General features: G+C 38.7%; 2 protein-coding genes across 7 annotated transcripts in view; one reads left to right on the forward strand and one right to left on the reverse strand.

Moving 5' to 3' along the window:
• The first annotated feature begins 572 nt into the window (after positions 1–572).
• LOC145425674 (uncharacterized) lies at positions 573–13330 on the forward strand. Its single transcript, XM_080298929.1, has 4 exons — positions 573–623; positions 7925–8662; positions 8849–9012; positions 12683–13330. Exons 2-4 carry the CDS (start codon positions 7952–7954, stop codon positions 12768–12770), a joined length of 963 nt encoding a protein of 320 aa, XP_080155055.1. The 5' UTR covers positions 573–623; positions 7925–7951; the 3' UTR covers positions 12771–13330.
• LOC113018460 (sialoadhesin-like) overlaps positions 13294–26544 on the reverse strand; it is a 28946-nt gene continuing 15695 nt past the window's right edge. For 4 of the 6 annotated variants that reach the window (XM_080298911.1, XM_080298909.1, XM_080298908.1 and 1 more), the window contains 8 exons: positions 24932–25213; positions 24381–24647; positions 23205–23510; positions 22850–23110; positions 22214–22462; positions 21947–22009; positions 20902–20953; positions 13294–14085 (listed from right to left, as the gene is read on the reverse strand). In XM_080298911.1, the coding sequence (XP_080155037.1) occupies positions 13878–14085; positions 20902–20953; positions 21947–22009; positions 22214–22462; positions 22850–23110; positions 23205–23510; positions 24381–24647; positions 24932–25213 (1688 nt within the window). In that variant the 3' untranslated portion in view covers positions 13294–13877. Of the gene's footprint in view, positions 14086–17143; positions 17598–20901; positions 20954–21946; positions 22010–22213; positions 22463–22849; positions 23111–23204; positions 23511–24380; positions 24648–24931; positions 25214–26544 lie in introns of those variants that run through there. The other 2 variants (XR_013906400.1, XM_080298912.1) reach the window with 2 other exon arrangements.

Below are 26544 nucleotides of genomic sequence, written 5' to 3' on the forward strand. Positions count from 1 at the left end.
AACGTGCTATGCTGTCCTGCAATAGGTGTAGGCTGCTGGGGGGATTCCCATGATGCATTGTGTTTCTTCTTCAGTCACCTTTCTCACTCACTATGTGTTAATAGATTTCTCTGCACTGAATCATACCTGTTATTTATCTCTGGCTGTATTCCACAGCAGCACAGCAAAGGACCACTGGGTCAGACCTGCTTGCTATGTGCGCAGTTATCTATGACACAAAGTTCACAAACTGCTGTGTTTAATATTTACTACAGCTGAGCACTTTATCATCCAAAGTTAAAACTTATTGCTGCTGTTACATATCCTCCTGAGGACCAAGGAAAAAATGTCTTTCACTTTAACACTTGTCTACTACAGAGGACACAATGAATAGGCTGGGTTTCAGGAGGACATAATCATGACTACGATGACCTGGATGACTGAGAACCTTCACAGACATAATCATGAAACATGACCGTTATTCTGATTTTCCAGCTTTGTTTTGAAAATCATCACAGGCTCCATATTCCTGGTATCACTCAGGTATTTCCAGGTAAAGGTGGAGCCTGACAATATTATGGGTACAGGAGGAAGTAAAGTTGAGTGCAGGTGGATGTTTCAGTGAAAACGAAGTCTGAGACACAGTGAGTAATAGAATTTTTTCTCTCAGTTTAAAATGTCATTTCAAATGTTTATGTCCTGCTCTGTGCATGTAATCACTAGATCAACAATAAGCTCTCATCTTGTTTGAATCTGAGTTGTATTTGCTGTTAAACATTTTTGATCTTTGGAGATTTTTAAAACCCATCTGAGGGATTAAGGAAGCGCAGTCTTAAACAGAAGCCCCAGGTACACCATCAGCCTGTTCATGTGTCTAACTGCTTTTCCCCACTCAATGACATGCCTGCAGGGGATCAAACCCCAGTAATCGGTGATTCTGTTCTGAGACGTGAAGCTAGAGACACCAGCAACCATAGTCAATCGTCTTCCAGGGGCCAGAGCAAAACTGAGGAAATTTAAAACTGCTGGCTAAACACAAATGGAAATTCCATAAAACTGTAATTCACATTGGCAGTAATGACACCTGGTTACATCAATCGGAGGTCATTAAAATCAATATTGAATCGATGTGTAAATGTGTCAAAACAAACTATGTAGTTTTCTCTGGTGTCCTCCCCAATCGGACCAGGAGTGACATCTTCATGACATGTTTAGCCGCATGTTCTCCTTAAATTGCTAGCTGTCTGAGTGGTGTCCAAAAAATGATGTGAGCTTTATAGACAATTGGGGAACTTTAAAACAGAGTTAAAAGGGAGTTTTTCCTTTGCACTGTTGCCAAAATGCTTGCTCATAGGGGGGTCATATGATTGTTGGGGTTTTCTCAGTTGTTTTATTGTAGAGTCTAGTTTACAATATAAATTCCCTTAAGGGAGATGTTGTTGTGATTTGGCACTGTATAAATTAATTAGAACTGAATTTAAGTGAACTGAGATTTAAATTGAATTGAATTTGTAATAATTATGCTTTCTCCTGACTTTAACTCAGTAAGGGTCCACTGCAGTCTTCCCATATGGAAAAGATATGTATAAATCTTATAAAGTTTGTATCTGTCTTGTGTGAAACTTGTATGAAAAGCACACAAGAGTGAAAACAGATATAAGATCCCTTGAAAAATTATACAATGAAACTTGTATGTTTTGGATACTTACTACAACAATATTTGAAAGTAATGAGAAAGTGGCCACTTTCATGAGTAAATCATGTAAGTTTTTACTATTTCTTTTCCATATGGGTTTGGTTGGCTGTCTATAACAAATTCTGTATTAGTCACATTTCCTGCACAAAACCACTTTGGTCACCTGTGTTAAACTAAAAATAACACGTATGTGCAAAGGTAGGGAGGAGCAGTAAGAAACAAAGTCAACTAACATTTATTTCACCTGAATGTGACCTCACTCACCCCATCCTGAAAGGTTGATATCAACCTGAGTGTTGATACGGTTATCTACGACACAAAGTTCACAAACTGCTGTGTTTATTATTTAATACAGCTGAGCACTTTATCATCCAAAATAAAAACTTATTGCTGCTGTTACATATCCTCCTGAGGACTGTGGGGAAAAAATAATCTTTTACTTTAACACTTGTGTTTATTAACCCTTCTAACAAAATCCACAAACATTTTCCTTGCATTATCATGTTGTTTATTACAAATGTTATTTATCGCATTTGATAGATTGGGTGTTTTTGGCAACTTTTCGTTAATAACAGTAACAATAATTTTTGACAACGAAAGAGTTTTATCCATAACATTTTGAAATTACCATTTTTTTTCTCTCAGAAACTCATGTATCACATATGATACAAATGGCATTAAAGGGTTAAGGATATGCCTGCTCACACGCTAGCTCCTGCGGCCATTGGTATAAAGAACATTTAGCAAGTGCAAAAGCATACATCCTTGAGGAGAGCCAGTGCACTAGGAATGATACTGTCATTCACTCTCAGCCTCTGAAACCTGTCTGTTAAAAAACAATCTAAAATCCTAGAGTATTTAAAAGTAAAATGGGAGGCAGACCCTTCAGTTTTCAGGCCCCTCTTCTGTGGAACCAGCTTCCAGTTTGGATTCGGGAGACAGACACTATCTCTACTTGTAAGATTAGGCTTAAATCTTTCCTTTTTGCTAAAGCATAGAGTTAGGGCTGGATCAGGTGATCCTGAATCCTCCCTTAGTTATGCTGCAATAGGTGTAGGCCAGGGGTCTGCAACCTTTAACACCCAAAGAGCCATTTGGACCCAGTTTCCACGCAAAGGAAAACACTGGGAGCCGCAAATACTTTTTGACATCTAAAATGAAGATAAGACTGTATATATTGTTTTTTACCTTTATGCTTTGTGTGTGTTTGTGTGTTGCTTATGAAATCCATGAAGCGCTACATAGAAAATTACATTTTATTTATGTAATTAACACATTTTGAACTTGTAAACAAATATAACAAAAGGAAAGACACCCAGCTGAACTAAAATGATCAAGCAAACAAAAACTGTTGTGAGCCGCCACCCTTATATTGCCTTTGGGCTTTTGGAGCTGACTTTTAAAAAATAATTGGAAAAAAACCACTAGCTGCTAAAAAAAATTAAAAATAGATATTTTCAAAATTCTGCCTAAATATGTATTTTACCTGGTTAATGGTCTGCAGCGCTGCTGCAGGGGAGGTGGACACACGTGAGCGGCACCCGCAATCACGCCTCGCCGCCTTAACATCTGTGCCATCTATGCTGTTGTGTTGTTGTTGGCATGTGTCGGGCTGTGAGCTGAATGAAGTCACTTTGATCTTTATGCAGGACTGTAAGCTGTCGTCTGTGAGGCGTGAGTGGGGTTTGTTTTTAACATAGTTCACGGTGGAGAACAGCTGCTGACATAATGTGGATCCAAGATCCATAATTGGCCTACCTGGGGTTGAAAGTCTCGATAAATGCGCAGCGTTTCGGCGGGTATACCGGCTTCCGCCAGTGTGACGCTTATTTTGAGTGATGAAAAAATAATAGAATATAATTTTATTTTAATATTTCAGTATCACAATGATCTTCCAATTTAGAACTACAAGTTAAAGAAGAACTAACATAAATAAAATACACTTCAGCTAAATACTTCTAATTTATTTTCCCAAACCACGCAGAGCTGCACTATAAGGACTGAAGAGCCGCATGTGGCTCCGGAGCCGCAGGTTGCCAACCCCTGGTGTAGGCTGCTGGGGGATTCCCATGTGTTAGGGTCGTTGACCCGGTGTTTTCAGTTTTCAAGCTTTCCTCACATCAAGAAGCTCTCAATCAAAATCAATACAGCTCCTCCTGGAGCCTGTGAGGGACATTTTATTCAGGCAGTACTCATGTTCACTGCTAAACAATTACAGCTTCAAAGCAAGAACCTTGAGAGCCAACTGCTGCTGAAGCTTAACCATACATTCCAAATTCCTTTAATTTTAAATATGTTTCTATTGTCTATTCTGTAAAATAGTCAGATGTCTATTCATATTAATGTACAGAATTCACCTGCTACTACTGCACATTCACCCAATGTATATACTATATATATATATATATATATATATATATATATATATATATATATATATATGTATATGTATATATATAATGTTCTTCCTCTCCCCCCCCCCCCCCTTTTTGCACATGTCGAGGAGCGTGTCAGGCTACATTTCACTGTGTGTTATACATGTATAACTATGCATGTGACAAATAAAGAACCTTGAACCTTGACCATCATTTCAGTGAGTGACGAAATGGCACACTTCTGCTAAATATGCAGAGATAGATGCACACACAAAGTGAGCTGCCTTCTATGTACATATGTTGAAGTTGCCTCATTCTAATGTTTTCTCTGAGGCTGCTGTGCCATTTGGAGTAAAAGTGAATATAAAGTATACAGCATATCTTGTCACTGGAAATGGTTTGCACTGTTCATATATTTATATTACTTACTATAGGTATGGGTTAAAAAAGCTTTATGTTGTGAAAAACTGATATCTGGAAATTAGAATTGTTGTGCCTTAATTTGTTGATGTTTTTATATAAATTCTCTTTGAAAATACTAACATTTGTACATTTATTTTTGTTTATCTGACAGCATTTATTTAAAAAAAAAGTAAAAATTATGTCAGATTTTACAACCAGTTACTCAGTACTTGAGTAGTCTTTTCACCAACTACTTTTTTAATCTTGAGTAATTTTTTTGAGGAATACTGTTATAACGCTACTCTTACTTCAGTACCATTTTTAGGTACTTGACCCACTTCTGGCATTTAAGTCCTTAGTTTTCTCCAGATCATTGTCTTGTCATGGTTGTGGTCAATTTTGCTTTTGTGTTTCAGTTCAGTTCAATTCAGCCAATCCTTCACTCTTTCAGTCAGTCTCATGTTGTGTTCATCCTGCCTTCCTAATAAAAACGATCTTCATCCTTCGCCAACCCCTGAGTCATGCATTTGGGTCCTTTCTTTTCCGCATTCACACAGCGACCCCTGACAAAATGACAACTCATGTGCCAACACGCAATGATACCAGCCGAATCTGAACTGTATGAGTTGCAGCAGGCACCACTCTGCGTTTTGAGGGAGAGCTGAGGTGGAAGCCTAATGTCTCACATATGAAAACTGTCTCTCTCTCTGTCTTTCGCTCACCCGCTTTCTGTCGTGGGTGTCACTCCTAAAAACTTCCCCTTTTCCCTAAACAACCAAGTGCCACATGTTGACGTATCATTTTTTTGATTGGCTGACATGGTAAACTCTAACACCAATAGGGAAGGGGTGTATTTTCTTTTTCTTTTTTCACTTGCAAAGGGAGAGTATTTGCTAGCGCTGTCTGTAGAAAACGCTGTTTTTACCGTCCTTCCCGCTGTAAACACCACTGTTTTGTTCAGAAAAAAACATCGCGTGTATTTTTTATCATAACTCTGGTTTTACGTGGCCCATCGACACAAAAAGTCCGCACTTTTGACCCAAGTTGAAATGGAGACTCTGACGTGCTGCATCTTGTAGCTGTGTCGTCTTAAAATGGTTATGTGATTTTGACGCGCTGGCACGTCCCGCGACCCCAGAAGGTTTTTTAATGGCAGGACTTCTTTAATCAGTTTTGTAGGAATGGGGTCTAAAAGACACGTTGATGGTTTGGAGGAAGTAATTACTGAAGTTAAATCAGAAAGACCAATTGGAGAAAAAGAGTCTACATAAATATCAACGGTACTAAAAGTAGCTGTAGATGCATGGGAGTTTGCACAACCAGTCTACATGTGTTTTGTGGACTTGGAGAAGGCATTTGACCGTGTCCCTTGGGGCATCCTGTGGGAGGTGTTGCGGGAGTATGGGGTGTCTGGCCCATTGCTACGGGCCATTCAATCCCCATACAACCGTTTCAAGAGCTTGGTCCGCATAGCCGGTAATAAGTCGGAGTCGTTCCTGGTTGGTGATGGGCTCCGTCAGGGCTGCCCTTTGTCACCGATTCTGTTCATAATTTTTATGGACAGAACTTCTAGGCCAACCAAGTGGCGGAAGGCACTTAGGTGGTCTCAGGATATCATCTCTGCATTTCACGGATGATGTGGTTCTATTGCCTTCATCGGGTGATGGCCTCCAGCTCGCACAGGAACGGTTCGCAGCCGAGTGTGAAATAGCTTGAATACGGACCAGCACCTCCAAATCTGAGGCCATGGATCTCAGCCAGAAAAAGGTCAAGTGCCCACTCTGGGTCAGGGATGAGTTCCTGTCCCAAGTGGAGGAGTTTAAGTACAGTGGGATGCAAACGTTTGGGCAACCTTGTTAACAGTCATTATTTTTCTATATAAATCGTGTGTTGTTACAATAAAAAAAATGTCAGTTAAATGGCCCAATGGCCCAACCCCCGGGCCTCGGACCGGTACAGGTCCGTGAGTTGTTTGGTACCGGGCCGCGAGAGTTGGGGCTCAGGTGTGAAATATATGGTTTTCAGGGTTTTTATCGGTTTTCAGGGTTATTTTGTTATCGTTTTTATCGTTAACTCGGTTTTCCTGGGTCTTTTCACGTGTGTTATGAATAAATCTTCTTTTTTTCGGTACCGGTACTAGTTTTATTTTGTTGTATTTATCCGCGACACATTAAAGGCCGGTCCGTGAAAATAATGTCGGGCATAAACCGGTCCGTGGCGCAAAAAAGGTTGGGGACCGCTGATATAGGAGACACACACAGTGATATTTGAGAAGTGAAATGAAGTTTATTGGATTTACAGAAAGTGTCCAATAATTGTTTGGTTAATTGGTGAAGCTGATTGTAAAAACAAAGCTCTCTCTTTAATTTACCGGTCGATCTACGTCCCTACCCTCACCTATGGTCATGAACTGTGGGAAGTGACTGAAAAGAACGAGATCATGGATACAAGAAATGAGCTTCCTCCGAAGGGTGGCTGGCCTCTCCCTTAGAGATAGGGTGAGAGGTTCAGCAATCCGTGAGGGGCTCAGAGTAGAGCTGTTGCTCCTCCACATCAAAAGGAGCCAGTTGAGGTGCTTTTGGCATCTGACAAGGATGCCTCCTGGGCACCTGGGTGAGGTGTTCCGGGCATGTCCCACCGGGAGGAGGCCCCGGGGCAGACCCAGGACATGCTGGAGAGATTATATCTCTTGGCTGGCCTTAGTATTATCCCAAACAAGCTGGAAGAAGTGGCTGGGGAGAAGGAGGTCTGGGATTTTTTGCTTAGTGCTGCTGCCCCTGCGAAACGACCCTGGGTAAGGGCCATCCATCCATCGGAAGATGATGGATGGATAGATGGAATTCTGTTGGAATAGCGTTCAGGTGCTTTTTTTTTCTATTATTGTGTTGCTCTTTGTTGTTTGCTGTCTCCTCTGTTTGTTTGTTTGTTTGTTTGTTTTTTTTCTCCATACAGGTGACCCAGGAGTTTGTTCTTTTTGTTGTTTGTTTTTTTTTCTCCCTTCCCCCCCCTTCTCACCATCTCTTCTCCCCTTAGGTTTTCTTTCTTTCTCTCCCCCTCTTTCTCTCATTCTTTTCCCCCTGTCCTATTTAAAAAAAAAAAAAAAAAAAAAAAAAAAAGATGACAAAGGATGAACTGAAGCTCCGCCATCACGTGATGTCACATGCTGCTGTTTCTGATGTCACTTTAAAAAAAAAAAAAAAAAAAAAAGGAATAGCGTTCAGGTAGCTGGTGTGCTCTGCTTGGCAGCCTATTGGCTTGAATGCCAGGTCTGTCCAGCATCCTCCCCCGCCACCTGATCTAACTCACACAGGTGGTGATCGGTTGACAATGTAATTATGTTTTAAAATTAAAAAATTGACATGACATTTTCATAAATGTTGGAAATTCTACAATTCTGTTATTAATTTAAAATGTTGTTGTCTCAAAATATTTGAATTTTATTTCTGATTGTACTTATGTTTTCCTTTTATAGAGCTGCTGACGTAGGTGTGACACCAAGATGGATGATGCAGACAAGATCGTGAATAAAATCTTCTCATGGATGGATCTACAAAAGGACAGTGTAGACAAGTTGAACGAGCTAGCCAGTGAGTTGGAGGAACAGCAGAAGACTATTAATGTCACTAAAGTTGTCGGGAGCTCAGTGTCTGTGGGTGGTGCAGCTGCCATGACAGTAGCAGGTGTAGTAAGTGTTTTAACAGGAGGACTGTCGATACCTTTGTTAGCTGGAACAGGAGCAGTGGCATCAGGTCTCGGTTTGGCTACTAGTGTGGGTTCTGATGTTGTTGGTGCTGTCTTATCAAGTAGGACTATGAAAGAGGCCCAAAATATTTCAAAAAGCCTTGATGATCTTACAGCAGAAATCACAGCACTCATGGAGTCCCTCTTAACAAAAGCAACAGGCAGACAGCAACGGGGTAAAAATGTTTCTCCAGAAGAATATGTGAAGGAGGCGATCTTGAGAGCAATGGCCAAACGCAAGGGTTTGATATTAAAGGAGAAGGACAGTTTAATCAAGCTGTTATCTCAGCTGCCTCTTGAGAAGATCTTTAAGAACGACGCAGAATCAGACCTCCTCAAAAAGTCAACAACGGAGGTGCCACTGCTTTCAGACTTTGTTACAGGGTTGGTCTCAGAAACACTCATGAAAAATAAGGTCAGCAAAGCCAATGCCCTGGGTTTAAAGGCATCGACTACAGCAGTTGGAAAAGTGAGTATCAGACAGCCATTACAATGGGCGGGGTTAAGAAATACTCTAGACCAGAGTATGTTTGTGTTTCCAGAACCACTAATCAGAGCACTAAACAACATACTCAGATGTGAACTAACATTTCAATATAAAATAATCTCAGTGCAGTAAATCCTGGAGCTCTTATTCTTAAATGCTCACTTTCAGATTGGCAGAGGGGCAGTAGGACTTCTGTTTTCGGTTCCTGAGCTCATTGAAAACTGTAAAAATCTGAACAACAATGAGACAGACGCCAGTCGGTACCTGAGAGTGAAGGCTGGAGCAATACAAGAAGCTTACGAAGCCATGAAATCAGAGCTGGATGAAATTGAGTGAGTAAAATGAGAAAAATTTATTATTTCATAGAGGGTGAAGGGCTGTTCTGGAAATATTGTTAGAGGCAAAGTGCAAGATGCGATCTGATCGGCCCAGCACCGTAAATACACTAAAATAAAAACCATGCTAGTGCATCAGTAAATGTCAAATGAATTAATTTTTTTATACAGCACTATATCACAACAACAGTCACCTCAAGGCCGTTTTTATATACCCCTACCCTCACTGAGCTGTGAGATGACATGAAAAAATTATGTTTCAACTCAAGAAGCTAACATGCAGCTATATTTCTCTTAAAAACCCAGTAAAATTGTTCTTGTACAGCTGTTTATTAATGGTAATTTTAGAAAACAACAAGATAACATTTAAGTAAAACCCACTACAAATTGATGTTAATTCCACATAGTTATTAATTTTGGTGCTAGTTAAGCAGTATACAGGACACAATGTCATCAAACTGTTAAACTCAGCTAAGTCCAACATTCCGGTAAAGATTTGGACCAGCTTAGCATTGCTTTAGTTCAAGGAAAGTTCATCAGGACTTGACTAACAACATACATTACATTGCAGCATCATAACTTTGTAAACATTTTATTAGGGACTTTCAATTCAATTACATTTTATTTATACAGTGCCAAATCACAATAACAGTCACCTCAAGGCACTTGTTGAAAGGTAGACCCTACAATAATTTATAAAGTTTAAAAATCAGTGACAGCACTTTCAGAAAGACATCTATACATTTTGAGAGAAGCCAATTGAGTCTAATAACAGATAAAATGCTGTGTTGAGGCTGTCATTTTTACCATCTACATGGATCTTAAAATCACTCACAATAATGATTTTATAAGCAACGTGAGCTCTGTGTGAACAAGAGTACACTCTGGAAAGTAGACTTTGATGGTGTGACTGTACAGTTACTATACAGTATGGCAGCACTTCATAATGCAGCTTACCTGTTAAAATGTAATGTCCCAGTATTTACCATGTTTTCTTGTGACTTTAGGGTGTAATTATTTTTGTATTTGAAAATACTGACTGCTTCCAAATGGTGCTTAAAATATAAGCACAGTAGAAAAAGAGAGTAACAACTGTCAGTTTTACAGAAAAGTAAAAACATATTATCTCAATTTAATCTTTTCAAAGTTTTCAGTAGGGATGGAATTGATAAAAACGTAGTGATTCTGAATACATTATCAATATCACTTAACAATTTGATCCCTTGTTTTTATTCTCATTGGGTTCACACTAAGCAGCACATCGAAGACATTACATTCATGCAAATTGCATGCTGAGTGGTCAAATGTGTGTGTTGGACATAGTTCTCCATGTAGGACAGTGATCGTTGTTGTCACTCAAAAAAAGTAATCACGCATAGTATTACACATATTACACAGAACACTTTAAAAAAAGTATTGCTGTACGTTACTTAATTACTCCCAGGAGAAGGTAATTTATTATAATACTCATTATGTTACTTTCGGGTTTTTCCCTAAAATGACCTGAAACACATTGTTGCATAGCTACCATTTACTAATATAAATCTATTGCATTTTCATCTTTTTGTGCAATATAAAATATAGTATGTCTATATCCAAGCTGTAGACTGTGACACTATTTTTCTTCACCTGTGCGTGAACTGAAATCAGCTCATTGTAGCTCAAGTGCAACTGGAACTGATAAGGAAAATCTACAGACATGCTGACAAACAATTCCAAGGAACTGAACAACTGGAAATCATTTCTCGATTCTCATCTATACTTCTGAATCTCTTTGGGGTATTTAAGGGAAATCTTTCACTTTTAACATTTTAGATGCACAGGATTATTAAGGGTGTGGTCTTATTATGCTGTATCCTAACTTCCCCTTTATTTACTACTATTTAATACTATTTGTTAGTATTCAAACTGTGAAAAGTGAAATTGAGTATATACTAGAGCTGGGTGATATAAGATTTTTTCATATCACGATATGTTTTTTTCATTTCAGGCGATAACGATATCTATCACGATATAAGCCAAATAACTATATTTGTAAGATTTAAATGTGACGTTGCTCACAAGTAAAATGTGAAATAATCAGCAGCTTGTTTTTATTTAAATATTTATTTCCCATAATAAGTTCAACAGGGTAGATGTACTTAAGGAACATGAGACTTTTTCAGATAAATGAAGGCAAATATTACAAACTACACAAAAGGCAGCCGCTAAAGCGTTTAAGTTTAAAAATAGAACAAACGAAACACTACTAACTACTAAATCTTAGTTTGTTTTACAGAAGAACAGACACAACTGACTAACTTTTGTCAATATCAAATAAACTGAGAACTAAAAGGAAATTCTCAATCTCTCCTTGTTGTATAGCTTAGCTTTTCAAACAGTTTTAACAGTTACTTTAGTCTGACAAAAGCCAAATGACGAATTAGCGCTTCCAGTCAGAGACTGAGGCTACGTCCACACGTACACGGGTATTTTTGAAAACTGAGATTTTCCGTTTTTGTTTTAAAAAATAATCCCGTCCACACATAAAGGCAGAAATGAAGGAAAACGCTGCTATGAACATGCCAAAGCAGCAGGTGGCGCTAGATTCCTAACCGTGCAGAAATGTTGGCCAATCAGAAGTCTAGAAGCCTCAGTGGGAAAAAGTAAACAAAGCTGGGGCATAGAAGCAGAACCGAGTCGTATGTGTGGAGGGACAGTAACTGTGTGTATATGTAAGCATTTAAACACTGCAGAGAGTAGAATTAACAGTATTGTAGAAATTCATTTCACCGAAACAATAATGTGGCGCACAGTGTGACGCATGCACCAGTTTATTGTATTTCCAGACTTGCTTTCGGCACATTTACAGTGCACGCTACTCTGTTTTTTGTCAGACTTGAAATAGCCGAAATACCTTCACACTACGGAACTTCTATGGCTCTTCCGTTCGACAATCTCTCCGGCATTGGAACCATCATCTGTTTTCTCTTCAGTCACGCTCGGTTGATTTTTCTAGTCGGCACACTCATTTCCTCCATTACCCGCTGGCTGCTTCCCAAACAAACACACGTGCGGCTTGGCACTTGTGCTGTACGTAACAAGTCACGCGACGTGACGCTGCGGCTGTGATTGGTTCGGCTCTGCGCTACTTAATTTGGATTGGTTGACCTTTTTTTATTCTTTTTTTTTTTTTAAGAGGACAAGAGCGGCGAGGTCTATCGCGATAGCTTAATTTCTCTCTTGAGTAAAAGTTATAACGCGATACATATCGTTATCGTTCTATCGCCCAGCTCTAGTATCAACACAATAAGATGTGACAAGTTATCAACAAACAAAACATATCAATTAAATTCTTAATAAAACTGGTGTCAATACAAATATACATGAAAAGCAAATCTAAATGTTAAGACCACTACAAGGACCTGTAATGAGTATTACTAACATTTTCTTAATGTTTGAAGCTAATTTTAATCTTAGACAAAGGCAACGCTCACTTCTTTCTTTTTCTTTATCGTGAGCCCTACCTTTACTCGCAGTCACTGACAACATATTTATCTAGTTTTGTTCTGATTCTGATATGTATATCAATTTCCTCCAAAGGACAGGATCACAGAGATAAGGTATTAACAGTTAATGTCAAACATTGCCTCACAGTGAATTTCATCCCTTTATGTTTTTCTTTCAGGGCAACGTGTGCGAGGTTAGCTGACACAAAGTGGAAGAAGTACAGAAAGAGAAGCTGTTTGTGTTCATGTGCTTCTTCATCACCATGATATAACCAAAGAGGGATCACTGAATCATTTCTCATGTATGAAAATATGAATGAAAATATGAATAATATTAAGCATCTGTGAGCAAGTGTTCTATAGCCAGTGTGGGGACCAATATATATATTAAACATCTGTCTTTCTTTCATTTTGACCCCAATATAAATTAAATCTTTAAAGAAAGTGCTGTGAATGATGAGTTGCCAAGTTAGTTAGAAATATATTGTACTATAAGCTCAAGTTATTCACATCCAGATATTTACATATCAATACCTATGATCCATGACTTGCTCCTACATAATGTTTAATGTGTAATCAAAATAGATATCTAATTTTCCTAGCTGATGGCACAATTAGACATTATCAGTATATTTAAATGGACTGATTCTTATACAGTGCTTCTCTACTCGCTCTCTTCATATTCTTAAGTGACTAATAGACATTCATACAGGTAGCCAGTGTTACGCATTCAAATATTGGGGATGGAGACAAGAGGAAAAACCACAATAACAACACTGGTCCAGCCGGGTTGAGTCAAACAATGATTTTAATGATCACACGCGTGGGAGATGGACACCGTACGCAGACAGCATCAGATCTCAAAATGGTGGCGCATTGATCAAACTCTTATAGCCTCTAGTTGCCCCCACCTAATCATAAAAGCCTAAACATTCACATGCTTTCTCTCACACAGCGCCTAAGCTATGACCTTGGCTCCCTGTTTATCTGCTCCTGCTGAGATGGGGCAGAAAACTCCAGCATGTTCCGTTCTCTTCTAATCAGACAAATAAGGCGATGACCCTCTGTGAACAGTATTATTATATTATTATTATTATTATTATTACAACTCAGCAGTATACTGCATCATAAAACAATATCATTCATTCACAATGAATCAGCAGTCTAATATAATGCAAATCAGTTTAACTAATGCAATAGTTATCACCTTCTTCTAATTCAGGAGAATAATGCACACTAAAACTACATAATAATTCACAGTCTTTAATTAATAATAATAATGGATTGGATTTATATAGCGCTTTTCAAGGCACCCAAAGCGCTTTACAATACCACTATTCATTCACTCTCACATTCACACACTGGTGGAGGCAGCTACAGTTGTAGCCACAGCTGCCCTGGGGCAGACTGACAGAAGTGAGGCTGCCATATCGCTCCATCGGCCCCTCTGGCCAACACCAACAGGCAAGTAGGGTAAAATGTCTTGCCCAAGGACACAATGACCAAGACAGAGAGCCCAGGGATCGAACCGGCGACCTTGCGGTTACAGATGCGATTCCCAACCCCCTGAGCCACGGTCGCCCTGTAGTTAATTATAATTATAATTAGGGATATAACATGGCATAAAATAATATTATAATCCCACACCAGCCAGAATGAAGCTTCAACCTTTAGCTAGCACAATGTGTCACATAGTATCATGATCCAGTATACATTGCTCTAAAGTTGTTAATGTTGCCGACAAATTATGCTTATTTCACAAAATAATGCTGGCATAGGGAACTTTTTTAGTGTACATGATTTTTGCAGATACAGCAACAACTTATAATTGTTTAAGTAACAATTTAAATATATGTATAAGTGCTTAAAGTACAAAGTAAACTTGTGATCAAAAAAGCCTGCAGTCTGCACTTGTTTTTGCTTCTTAAAGTACATTTTAAAGAAGAAAACAAAATGAATATATACAAAATACACATATCCAAATATCTGGGTCCCGTCCCAAAATAAAGGTGTATTTTTGTTCTTTAAATTCTTTGCCTGGAGTAAGTATTTTGGATCGATATATTCCACTCAAATTATGACCTCATGTGATGCCTGAATTCACAATCTACTTTTGTAATTATATTTCAAGTATTTAAAAATAACATTAAAATTCATTAAAATTTCATAGAAAAAAAATCTGTTTTACAGTGTATCCAGAACCTGACCAAACAGGATACCACAATCTCAATATCAATATAATACTATAATAATAATATAATAATCAATATATATATATACTTATATCATATATATAATATATCATATATTATACAATGAAGGCTTCCCTTCATTGGCTTCCTGGTAAATCCAGAATTGAATTCAAAATCCTGCTCCTCACATACACGGTCTTAAATAATCAGGCCCCATCTTATCTTAATGACCTTGTAGTACCATATCAGCCTATTAGAGCACTTCGCTCTCGCTCTGCAGGCCTACTTGTTGTTCCTAGAGTATTTAAAAGTAGAATGGGAGGGAGAGCCTTCAGTTTTCAGGCCCCTCTTCTGTGGAACCAGCTTCCAGTTTGGATTCGGGAGACAGACACTATCTCTACTTTTAAGATTAGGCTTAAAACTTTCCTTTTTGCTAAAGCATATAGTTAGGGCTGGACCAGGTGACCCTGAATCCTCCCTTAGTTATGCTGCAATAGACATAGGCTGCCAGGGGATTCCCATGATGCATTGAGTTTTTCCTTTCCAGTCACCTTTCTCACTCACTATGTATTAATAGACCTCTCTGCATTGAATCATATCTGTTATTAACCTCTGTCTCTCTTCCACAGCATGTCTTTATCCTGTCTTCCTTCTCTCACCCCAACCGGTCGCAGCAGATGGCCCCGCCCCTCCCTGAGCCTGGTTCTGCCGGAGGTTTCTTCCTGTTAAAAGGGAGTTTTTCCTTCTCACTGTCGCCAAAGTGCTTGCTCATAGGGGGTCATATGATTGTTGGGTTTTTCTCTGTATCTATGAAGCGCCTTGAGGTGACTTTTGTTGTGATTCGGCGCTATATAAATAAAATTGAATTGATTTGATTTGAAAGATTGGATATTCCACCTGCTAAGAATGTTTTAATGCAGTACAGTTGTTATTATCGGTTGTCACCTCCTGCTTATGACAGTTAAAATAAATAACATTCATATAAGAAATAAAATTGTCTCGTGTAAACTGTATGTGGTGTTAAATAGGCCTATACTACTGTACTTTAATGTCGGTCATAAGGGTGTTACTTCAAGAGCCATATATTTTATGAGGTGGCACTCATTGTGAAAAGTTTGAGAACCACTGCCATAGATGAAGTAAGCTGCTCTTACACAAACAAACATGAAACACATTAGATGCTCAGTTTCACTCACATGTAGCGTCACAAATCCCAAACAAAAACAAGACGACTTCAAGAGAATCCATCCATGACAAATGGAGAGTTCGTGGCATGACTGTAGTCTGAACTGAACAGAGAGGTTTCATCAACAGCTTTGTCTGTGGGTGGAGGAAAGAGGAGGAGGAATTCTGCTGTCGTAGAGGAAGAAGCTTTGACTGCAGTTGTATGATATTAATCTAAGTGGACATGTGTTATAAAGAGTATGGGTTGAGAGTAGCATTACAAAGAAGCAAAAGAGGGAGACTCTGTTACTTTAACTCTGTTTTTGAGTTGGTGGTGGTCAGAGGGCCCGGTGGCGCCAGTGTCCAGCAGCCTCGTCTCTGTCAGTGCGCCCCAGGGCAGCTGTGGCTACACTGTAGTTTCCCATCACCAGTGTGTGAATGTGTGTGTGAATGGGTGGATGACTGAATGTAGTGTAAAGCGCTTTGGGGTACAAATACAGGCCATTTATCATTTACTATTTAAAGAAGAGACTGATTATAAAAAAATATAGCTGATGAATTTTGTTGACGTCTTGAAGACTTCAGAGTCATTTAGCCTGAACTCTGAAACATCTCTAAGAAAGGATTGTGGGAAACACTGAAGAGACATGACCGAGGAAGCTGGTTCTGTTTTGTATCCAGAGTGCAGGAAGTGCTGCAATCTGCTGCACAGCTTCCAACCACAAAACCATCATGGCGACTCAGTATTTCTCTGCTGTCTGACAGGGACAGGCCTAAACGGTGATTTAGAGTCAAATGCATTTAATTTCCCTTCTTATTCACACAACGAATTTTTGCAGTTATTTTTTACTAAATACTAACAGAGCAGATTGCAGATTTGTAGCCTGAGCTGAAAATCTTCTTCACTAACCTGCAGATTGGAAAATCAGACCCAAAAACGTGACTTTAAGAGAATTTATCCCTGGAGAGAAGACTGTCTGCAGTCTGAACCAAACAGAGAAGTATTTTGCGAACAGCCCTGAGAACATGGGAGGGAAGGAGGGCGTGAGTTAATCTTGTGATTTAAAGCACTTCTGCTAAGCAAGAGAGGAGAAAGAGAAAGCAACAGAGATATCACAACCTTTGCACATCTTCCTGATCCATGAAATGGAAATATAAATACTTGATTATGTAAATACTGGAATACAGCTTTGCTGTTGTGCAGAACAAAAGTCATGAAGTCCAAACTAAACTTTCTTGATGTGACTGGTTGTTGTTGTTATGACCATGAATAAAAAAAAAATCCCACATTGAAAGTTTATTTATATACAAGCAAGCACCTGCAAGCAGTGGGGAGGACAAACTCCCTCAATAAATCTATGGCAGAACCAGACTCAGGGAGGAGAAGCAATCTTGCACGAATCTTTGAGGTGGTGTAAAGAAACAAACACAAACAGTGGAAGAGAAAATAGAGACTATCTAGCATAGTTGAGATATGTAAACATCTGCAGAATGAAAAAGTGAAAATGGTGAGTGGAAAATAAATGCTCAGTGCGTGTAGGGGAAGTCAGCAGCAGCTTGGTGGATGGGCCTGAAAGCTAAAGCTGAAGATGAATAGATGATAAATAAAATGATCAGTAGCTAAAACTCTAGTGTGAATCGTAACGTTGACTTTGTCCTGTAGGCCTACCTGTTGCCTCGAACGGCCTTCACAGAACATAATAATATCATCTTCATTAGCACATAGACGACTCAGGATCTGATGGTGAAAAATAATTTTTGACATGTTTTACTGGCCAGGTAACATGTTGTTACCTTCCTTCACATCCATAGAATTAGTTTTGGGTTAAACTGAAGTGACAGCCCTGCAGATCAAAGTATTGGATTATTTCCTGTCACAGAGTGAGAGACATGGTACATCCTGGACCTTCACAGGGCTGACACAGACAGACAAACAACTAGACCAGGCAACAAGTAGAACAACTCCAGGCCTCGGCAGCCTGAATCCAATTATTAGTTCATTGGCAGGCCTCTGAAGAGCTATGAGACATGTTGAGGAGGTCATTTAGCCATTTAAATTAGCTGTGTTGAATCAAGGACACATCTAAAACCTTGGGGCCTGGAGATCCCCTGGGCCAGCTTATTGTCTTTACATTTTACATCTTTAGATTATAAGAGGAAACCCACACGCATGCATTTTGCTGCTCTACATGCACATTTTTCCACAAACTTCAATTACATCACAGCTTCCAAAGTTTCAGGTGACAAAAAGGCGTCAAACATGTAACAAGCATCTTATACCTAATAAAGTGGCCACAGAGTAGAAACTATAAAATTCTGTTTATATTTTTGCACTTGTGTCAGTCTGAGTGAGTCCAGTTTATCACCAGCTGCTGTTTTTTCCTACTTTTTTCCTCAGTAACATTGTTCATATTTCAAAACAAACTTTACTTGTTTAATCTTCTTTTGAATCTTAAAAACTTTGCAGAAAAGGAAAGAAAAATGTTTCAGTTTGACCTCTAGGTGGCAGTGTTGTCTTAGTGCTACCATAGTCACCTACAGAGGACTGCAGGAACAGTGTCAATATGTTGGAGCTGTAAAATAAATATGTGTGTGACTGAAAACTGACCTTGATCAGCTGCCAGTGATCCAGTCAAAGTGTGGGACACAAACACTATTAAAATATGTTTCATTTGGATTTCAGACTTAAGTTTTCCCAAATGTTAAAAATAGAAGAAATAAAAGACATATTAAGTGAAATATATACAATTTTTGACATTGTCAAAAACACCTGTCAATTTGCACATAAGATTTTAGTCACACTGACAATAATTTAACCCTCTTATATGGTCACTTTGTGTTTTCTTTGCTAAATACTTCAATCCTCTACACATGCAGGCAGAAACATCCATTAAAGATCCAGAGCTACATGAAATATAGGCTAAGATATATCTGCAAGACAAATGGGAGATAATCATCATCACGTGGTATTTGATATGTTCCTGTGAGTTGGTAATCTATCTATCTATCTAACCATCTATCCATCCATACATAACAAAGCACACACACATAATCTGGGCTTTCACTCCGTCGCATTGGACCTGTTACTGTAATCAGAGACAACATGAAGCTCTGATCAAAGAGTGTAGCTGCTACAGCTCTGCCACCTCAGTCTGAAGCAGGAATAAGGTTTGACAGAGAGCTTCCTCTGTGACAGGATCATATGTTGAAAAGAGAAGTAGTGAATTTATCACTCAGTGTAATGCAGACAGCAGCGTGTTCAAGGTTCTTTATTTGTCACATGCATAGTTATACAGTATATATATATATATATATATATATATATATATATATATATATATATACACAGTGGGGCAAAAAAGTATTTAGTCAGCCACCGATTGTGCAAGTTCCCCCACCTAAAATGATGACAGAGGTCAGTATATTTGCACCAGAGGTACACTTCAACTGTGAGACACAGAATGTGAAAAAAAACATCCATGAATCCACATGGTAGGATTTGTAAAGAATTTATTCGTAAATCAGGGTGGAAAATAAGTATTTGGTCAATACCAAAAATACAACTCAATACTTTGTAACATAACCTTTGTTGGCAATAACAGAGGTCAAACGTTTACTATAGGTCTTTACCAGGTTTGCACACACAGTAGCTGGTATTTTGGCCCATTCCTCCATGCAGATCTTCTCGAGAGCAGTGATGTTTTGGGGCTGTCGCCGAGCAACACGGACTTTCAACTCCCGCCACAGATTTTCTATGGGGTTGAGGTCTGGAGACTGGCTAGGCCACTCCAGGACTTTCAAATGCTTCTTACGGAGCCACTCCTTTGTTGCCCGGGCGGTGTGTTTTGGATCATTGTCATGTTGGAAGACCCAGCCTCGTTTCATCTTCAAAGTTCTCACTGATGGAAGGAGGTTTTGGCTCAAAATCTCACGATACATGGCCCCATTCATTCTGTCCTTAACACGGATCAGTCGTCCTGTCCCCTTGGCAGAAAAACAGCCCCATAGCATGATGTTTCCACCCCCATGCTTCACAGTAGGTATGGTGTTCTTGGGATGCAACTCAGTATTCTTCTTCCTCCAAACACGACGAGTTGAGTTTATACCAAAAAGTTCTACTTTGGTTTCATCTGACCACATGACATTCTCCCAATCCTCTGCTGTATCATCCATGTGCTCTCTGGCAAACTTCAGACGGGCCTGGACATGCACTGGCTTCAGCAGCGGAACACGTCTCGCACGGCGGGATTTGATTCCCTGCCGTTGTAGTGTGTTACTGATGGTGACCTTTGTTACTTTGGTCCCAGCTCTCTGCAGGTCATTCACCAGGTCCCCCCGTGTGGTTCTGGGATCTTTGCTCACCGTTCTCATGATCATTTTGACCCCACGGGATGAGATCTTGTGTGGAGCCCCAGATCGAGGAAGATTATCAGTGGTCTTGTATGTCTTCCATTTTCTGATGATTGCTCCCACAGTTGATTTTTTCACACCAAGCTGCTTGCCTATTGTAGATTCACTCTTCCCAGTCTGGTGCAGGTCTACAATACTTTTCCTGCTGTCCTTCGAAAGCTCTTTGGTCTTGGCCATGGCGGAGTTTGGAGTCTGACTGTTTGAGGCTGTGGACAGGTGTCTTTTATACAGATGATGAGTTCAAACAGGTGCCATTCATACAGGTAACGAGTGGGGGACAGAAAAGCTTCTTACAGAAGACGTTACAGGTCTGTGAGAGCCAGAGATTTTCCTTGTTTGAGGTGACCAAATACTTATTTTCCACCCTGATTTACGAAAAAATTCTTTACAAATCCTACCATGTGAATTCATGGATTTTTTTTTCACATTCTGTCTCTCACAGTTGAAGTGTACCTCTGGTGCAAATTACTGACCTCTGTCATCATTTTAAGTGGGGGAACTTGCACAATCGGTGGCTGACTAAATACTTTTTTGCCCCACTGTATATATATATATATATATATATATATATATATATATATATATATATATATATATATATATATATGTGTGTGTGTGTGTCTGTACTGTACCATTTCCAGTGTCTTCCATTTTTGTTTGCTGATTCATGGACAGCGGCACTACCTAAAAAAATAAATAAATCCAGCAACAATTATTTTAAAGTCATTAGACTGAATAAACAACAACAACAACAACAACAACAACAACAACAACAACAACAACAACAACTTTTATTGTATAAATAAATCCAGAACTATGCAATTTTTCATAATTCAAAATATTTTCATACTGTGAGTCTTTTTAAATTAAAATATTCTTCATTTGGCTGCCGGCTGCCAACACATTATCATATAGTCACCACAACACATTATCTGACTCCATCTCAGCCTCCCTATCATTCTCCACAGTCACACCAACCCTCTACATACTCGACTAGTTATGGATAGATGACACCTTATGCACCTTATGTCACCTGTGTCAATACTGTGTTGGCGTGTTACTCGATATGTGCTGAATTGTAAAAAACAAAACAAAAACCCCCCAAAACATTTCCGGCTACTGGGATCCCAGATGATCCCAGACTGGAGAAAATCATGTTTTCTCTCAACTTGGATTGTTTAATGGAGGATAAAAAGCTAGCACCTCTCCTCTTGGTGATTTGGAAATTGCAGTCAATTTGGCTCGGTCATATGATTTTTTTTTTTTAAGCTATACACACACTGATGAATCTTCTTCTATGGTCGTCTGCTTTACCTCCTCTAGGGCAGCTCCATCTTCAACTTTCTTTGTCCACTATGCCCACTGTCCTCTGCACATATCCAAACCATCTCAGTCTCACCTTCAATCTTGTCAACCTGAGCTGTCCCTCTGATGTACTCATTTCTACTCTTGTCTATCCTGGTCACTCCCAATGAAAATCTTAATATCACAAATCACCCCTGACACATTGTCAAACATGTCCTGCTCCACCCTCACAAACTTCTCTGTCACTTCTGACTTCCTCCAGCAGATCCACAGTTCCTCTCTTGACACCATATCATGTCACATAAAAATTTGACTTGTAACGCAGCCTCAATCAAAATTAAAATTTTAATAATAACAAATTTAAGTACTGACCAGGATGAAGGGGGCTGTTTTCACTACTTTCATTCTGGCTGAAGGTTTCAGGTGGTACAGTAGCTATTGTGATACCAAACATTTAAACAGTATTAAATGACACTATATGAGACATTTTTCAAAATACAATTTTAAAACCATTCTCCCAAAACAGAACAAGATTATTTCGATGCTCATATATGTGCTAATACAACAAATGACAACTGAGTTCCTTCTCAAAGATTACGATTATTTAAAAAAGAAGTCACATTTTCAAATGCTACTCACATTTAACTGTCATGTAACGCGATGGTGACTCTTTTCCTGAGTACTGACACTTGTAGAAACCTTCATCAGACTTTGACACTGCCAAGAAGTTCAGCTCCTCTCGGGAATCATTTTGGACAAGTTTGTCATTGTGATAAAAAGCCACATTGGGAAAGATTTTTTTTCTTCTCAAGTTGCAACTAAGACTAACAAAAGTTCCCTCATTCACAGGATCAGCAGGGACCACCATGAGAGGACCAGAATAAAAGTCTGCAAAACATACAGAAGATATTGTTTCAAATGGATCAGCTGGTGCTGGATTTTAGAAAATAAAAAAGAGGGAAAAAACATGTGCAATAATAATTACTGATTGATCAAATGTCTTATAGCTTATAGCTAAAGATCTGATATGCGACTTATAAAAAAAAACAACAAAATCGTCCTTTCTTTTAGCTCATAGAGCCCTTTCAACTGTCAAGTGTGTCTCAGTGAGATGCTATTCAGCCTCAGCTGAATGGGGAGTACAATTACATCATAATCATATATATATATAAATTTTGGTAAATTAATTTATAAAACAGAATTGCTTAACATACATAGTGATAGAAATATTCATGAAACATTATAACACAAAAGGGGAAAAAACCTTCTACAAACCCTGTAAAGTGATGTTGACTGCATTGCTGAACTCTTTTAACATAGACTCACACCAGTACACTCCGTCATCTGAATATGTTGTGTCGATTGTGCATACAGATTCTCCTGACAGCCAAAAGTTGCTACAATATGGCCGGCCATTCTCTGGGAACTTCCTCACTCTCCATGAAGAGGAGTTTCCCTTACAAGTCAGTTTGACAAAGTCATAGCCTAATCTTTGCACTACAGGGCCGACTGTGAGAGACGCTGCTGATGAAGCATCTGAAAAACAACATGGATCAATAAGTGAAAGCACAGGAAGAACACATAAAAACTAAGCATCATTACAAGTATTGAGAGACAGAAAGAAACTGACCAGCAGACCAGACAAACTTTGGATCGCTGTAGTAGGTGTAGTAGTAGTTGCTTCCTCTTTCCGCTCTGCACACATATGCTGCTGTGCTTGTCTGCCCAGTAATGATGTACAAACTCTGAGCAGTCTTGCTGCCATCAGGTAGCAGCTCATATGTGTAGGGCTCCTCTGTTATTTTATAATAAGGAACAGCTTTATACCAGGAGAAGCTCCATCCTTCAGAAGGATATTCAACCTCACAGTTCAGAGTTACTGAGGCTCCAGGACTGAGCCATGAGGGAGACAGAGTGAGGACAGGATGCAGTTTAACTGTTGAAACAAGATTTTTTATTATTACAATTTTTTTTTAGATTAGGCTTATATATTTATGTATTTTTTAAAATAATATTGCTAGATGATAGGTCTGCAAATCAGGCCAGGTTCACTCTGCCCTTTTGAACACTCATCTTATTGTATATATATATTATATACTCATCTTATCATCTGGTTTAGTGTCTGTTCACTTTTGAACAAAAACATTTAAATAACTGGATGAAAACATGTAAATAAATATCACCAAATCTTGACAGTGGAATTACAAACTGTACCACTGTCATACATAATACTAATTTGTAATTGTTGTCATTTGAACCACACCATGTCACAATAAGCTGTGTGTGGCACACATAAAGTTACACACTGGAGAACACAATAACAGACACTGAGATACAACTGGAAAAACACGACATTTAGATTTGACAGACTGAGAGGGAGTAAAAAAAGGGAAATTTGCACAAAGATGCTGAAGACAGAACATGGAGATCAGACAAGGCATGAAAAAGGGAACCAACATAAAACAAGAAGTCCAGTGCTATAGCTACCAAATTCAGAGAAAAAACACACATTCTAGAACTGGAACATAAATAATTTCTTAACTCCAAGGCAAAGAATCACATGTTCAGAACAAACTCAAAATACTGGGTCATTATTTAATGAATCAGTCAAGTGACTGGACTTCTTTAAGTCCATTCAATAAACTTAAAGAAGTCGAGTTGCTTTTTTTTCCAAGCTCCTTAGGTTACCATGGCCTGGATGAATGAGAATCTGCACAGACAAGTTATTGTATGTCTTTTTTTTTTCTTTTTTTTTAATGCTAATTTGGATGAAACAGTTTATATGGATGAAAGATGCCCAACTTACATGATACAGTTACTGGAATGACATTACTCCACTGTGTGAAGGAAAGATCCGTTTTGCCTCTGCATTGATAATCTCCATTGTCATCCCAACCAACATTGTAGAATGTTCTTTCATTGGTTGTATAATATGTGGTAAACCTTTTTGGTCTCCAATCATAGCTCCAGTAAGTTCCTTCACCTCCCTGGATGTCACATCTGACAGTGAATGTTTCACCCATGTATATCTTAGTCCAGTTGGGCTTCAGGGTCAAAATGGCCGTAATAGGAACTGTTCACATAAAATATGAAATTAAAAGAAACACAGAAGCATCATCTAATTCAGTCCAATTAAATTTATTTACATAGCACCAAATGATGCCAACAATATAAATATATATATATATATATATATATATATATATATATATATATATATATATATATATATATATATATATACACACACACACACAAAGTCTCTCTGTCTGGCTGAGAGGAAGACAAAACGAAGGACAGATCACATAATCTCATAACTTTAACTTCCATAACTAAGAGATAAATAGAGGAACTTACGAGTGTCTTCAATGATGGCAGCATTACTTTGGTGTGTGATGCTACCTGAATCGCTTCTTCCTCTGCAGTGGTAGATACCTCCCTGTGACACATTAATAGCTTTCTTCCCTTCATATTCTGTCATAGGCTCGTCTTTAGAGCCATATGTGGCAGCTCTGTACCACAAAATGGTCCAGTTGTCAGAGCCGTCCACAAAGCAGCTCAGTGTCACGTTGCCCCCTAGTGGTATCTCATACCTCGTTGGTCTCAGTGTGGCAGTGGGTGTGTCAAAAAGGTACTTAACTTTTCCAGTAGGATTTAGAGAAAAGCAGAAAGAGAGAGATTTATTTTAAAAGCTGTTGTTTCAGTTATTTTATTTTCACCACAAAAACAAAACAGTGTGAAAAAGCAGCATAAAACACAATGTTCAACTTATTCTGCTAAAATAATAACTTGAATTGAAATTGTCCAAATTCGGATGTTAGGGGTATGTATGCACAACTCTGAGTTTGTGTTAGGTGACGGCTGTGTGCAAACAGGAATAGGACCCAAGGTGCAGACTCCGGAGACAGAACTTAAACCAAAACAGCTTTAATGCTGAACGCAAACATAACATAACTGGAAAAACTCAAAAATAAACTAACACCGGCGGATTGACAGAACACACAGCTAGGAAAACAGTAGATCGCGACACAGACACAGAGAAACACAGGGCTTAAATATACAGAGGGAGCAATCAGGGAATGAATAACAGGAGGGAAACACAGCTGGGACAAATCAGAACTGACGAGACCAAAGAAGCGTAAACTGAACACACTGAGAAAAGACAGAGACCTTCAAAGTAAAACAGGAAGCACATAACACAGACTGAACAAAGACACAGACTCACATGCAGGCACTACAGAGGGAACAGAGACGTGGGACCAGGGCAGACACAAACACTGACTGGACACGGGGATATAGGAACTAAGGATACACATAGACGCGAACTAGACAAGGGGATGCAGGTGATAGGGGAGACAGAGCAACTAAAGAAGACAGAGACATAAACCATAAGACAGAACTCAAAGAAACCAAAAACTAGAAAGTATAAATAATATCATAAACTCAAAAACCCTGGGTCAACGACCCAGGCATCCTAACAGTTTGTTAGCTTTGCCTAGCACCACATATAACAGTGGCTGTTTTATCATGAGTCTAGGACTTCAATAAACTGAATATGAACTGTTTACATAAAAATATCCATTTAGGAGATAAAAAACAAAACAAAAAAAAACTTTGGTCTTTATAACATACGAATAAATGCAAGACAGCTAGCTGGGTCACTATTTTTGCATGTGTTGTTGTCTTACTGTTTTTAAGACAACTTAAATTTAAAGTCTTTATTTTGTACTAGGTTTCTTTTTTTGTTGTCATATTTCCCCTGCCCAATAGTAGTTTTTATCTGACAGGTAGAGGTCTTTCCAGCGGCTTTAGGTGTCTTCGTGATAATAGGACACTTTAGCCAGTATTAAAAATACTCTTCATGCAACTGCAATTTGAGACAAGCAACTCATCTTACAGTGCAGGTACATAGAATTAACTGTTACATATGTAAAATATAAATACAGAGAAAATGTAACTTTAATTGTAAC

The sequence above is a fragment of the Astatotilapia calliptera genome, chromosome 3 (assembly GCF_964374335.1).
Source record: "Astatotilapia calliptera chromosome 3, fAstCal68.1, whole genome shotgun sequence".
NCBI classification, from domain to species: Eukaryota; Metazoa; Chordata; class Actinopteri; order Cichliformes; family Cichlidae; genus Astatotilapia; species Astatotilapia calliptera.

Bases quoted from the DNA above. Each gene is read 5' to 3' on its own strand.
- LOC145425674 (XM_080298929.1), top strand. From the start codon at position 7,952: ATGGATGATGCAGACAAGATCGTGAATAAAATCTTCTCATGGATGGAT. The intron at 8,663-8,848 runs GTGAGTATCAGA...GCTCACTTTCAG, and splicing joins CGACTACAGCAGTTGGAAAA to ATTGGCAGAGGGGCAGTAGG. The intron at 9,013-12,682 runs GTGAGTAAAATG...TTTTTCTTTCAG, and splicing joins TCAGAGCTGGATGAAATTGA to GGCAACGTGTGCGAGGTTAG.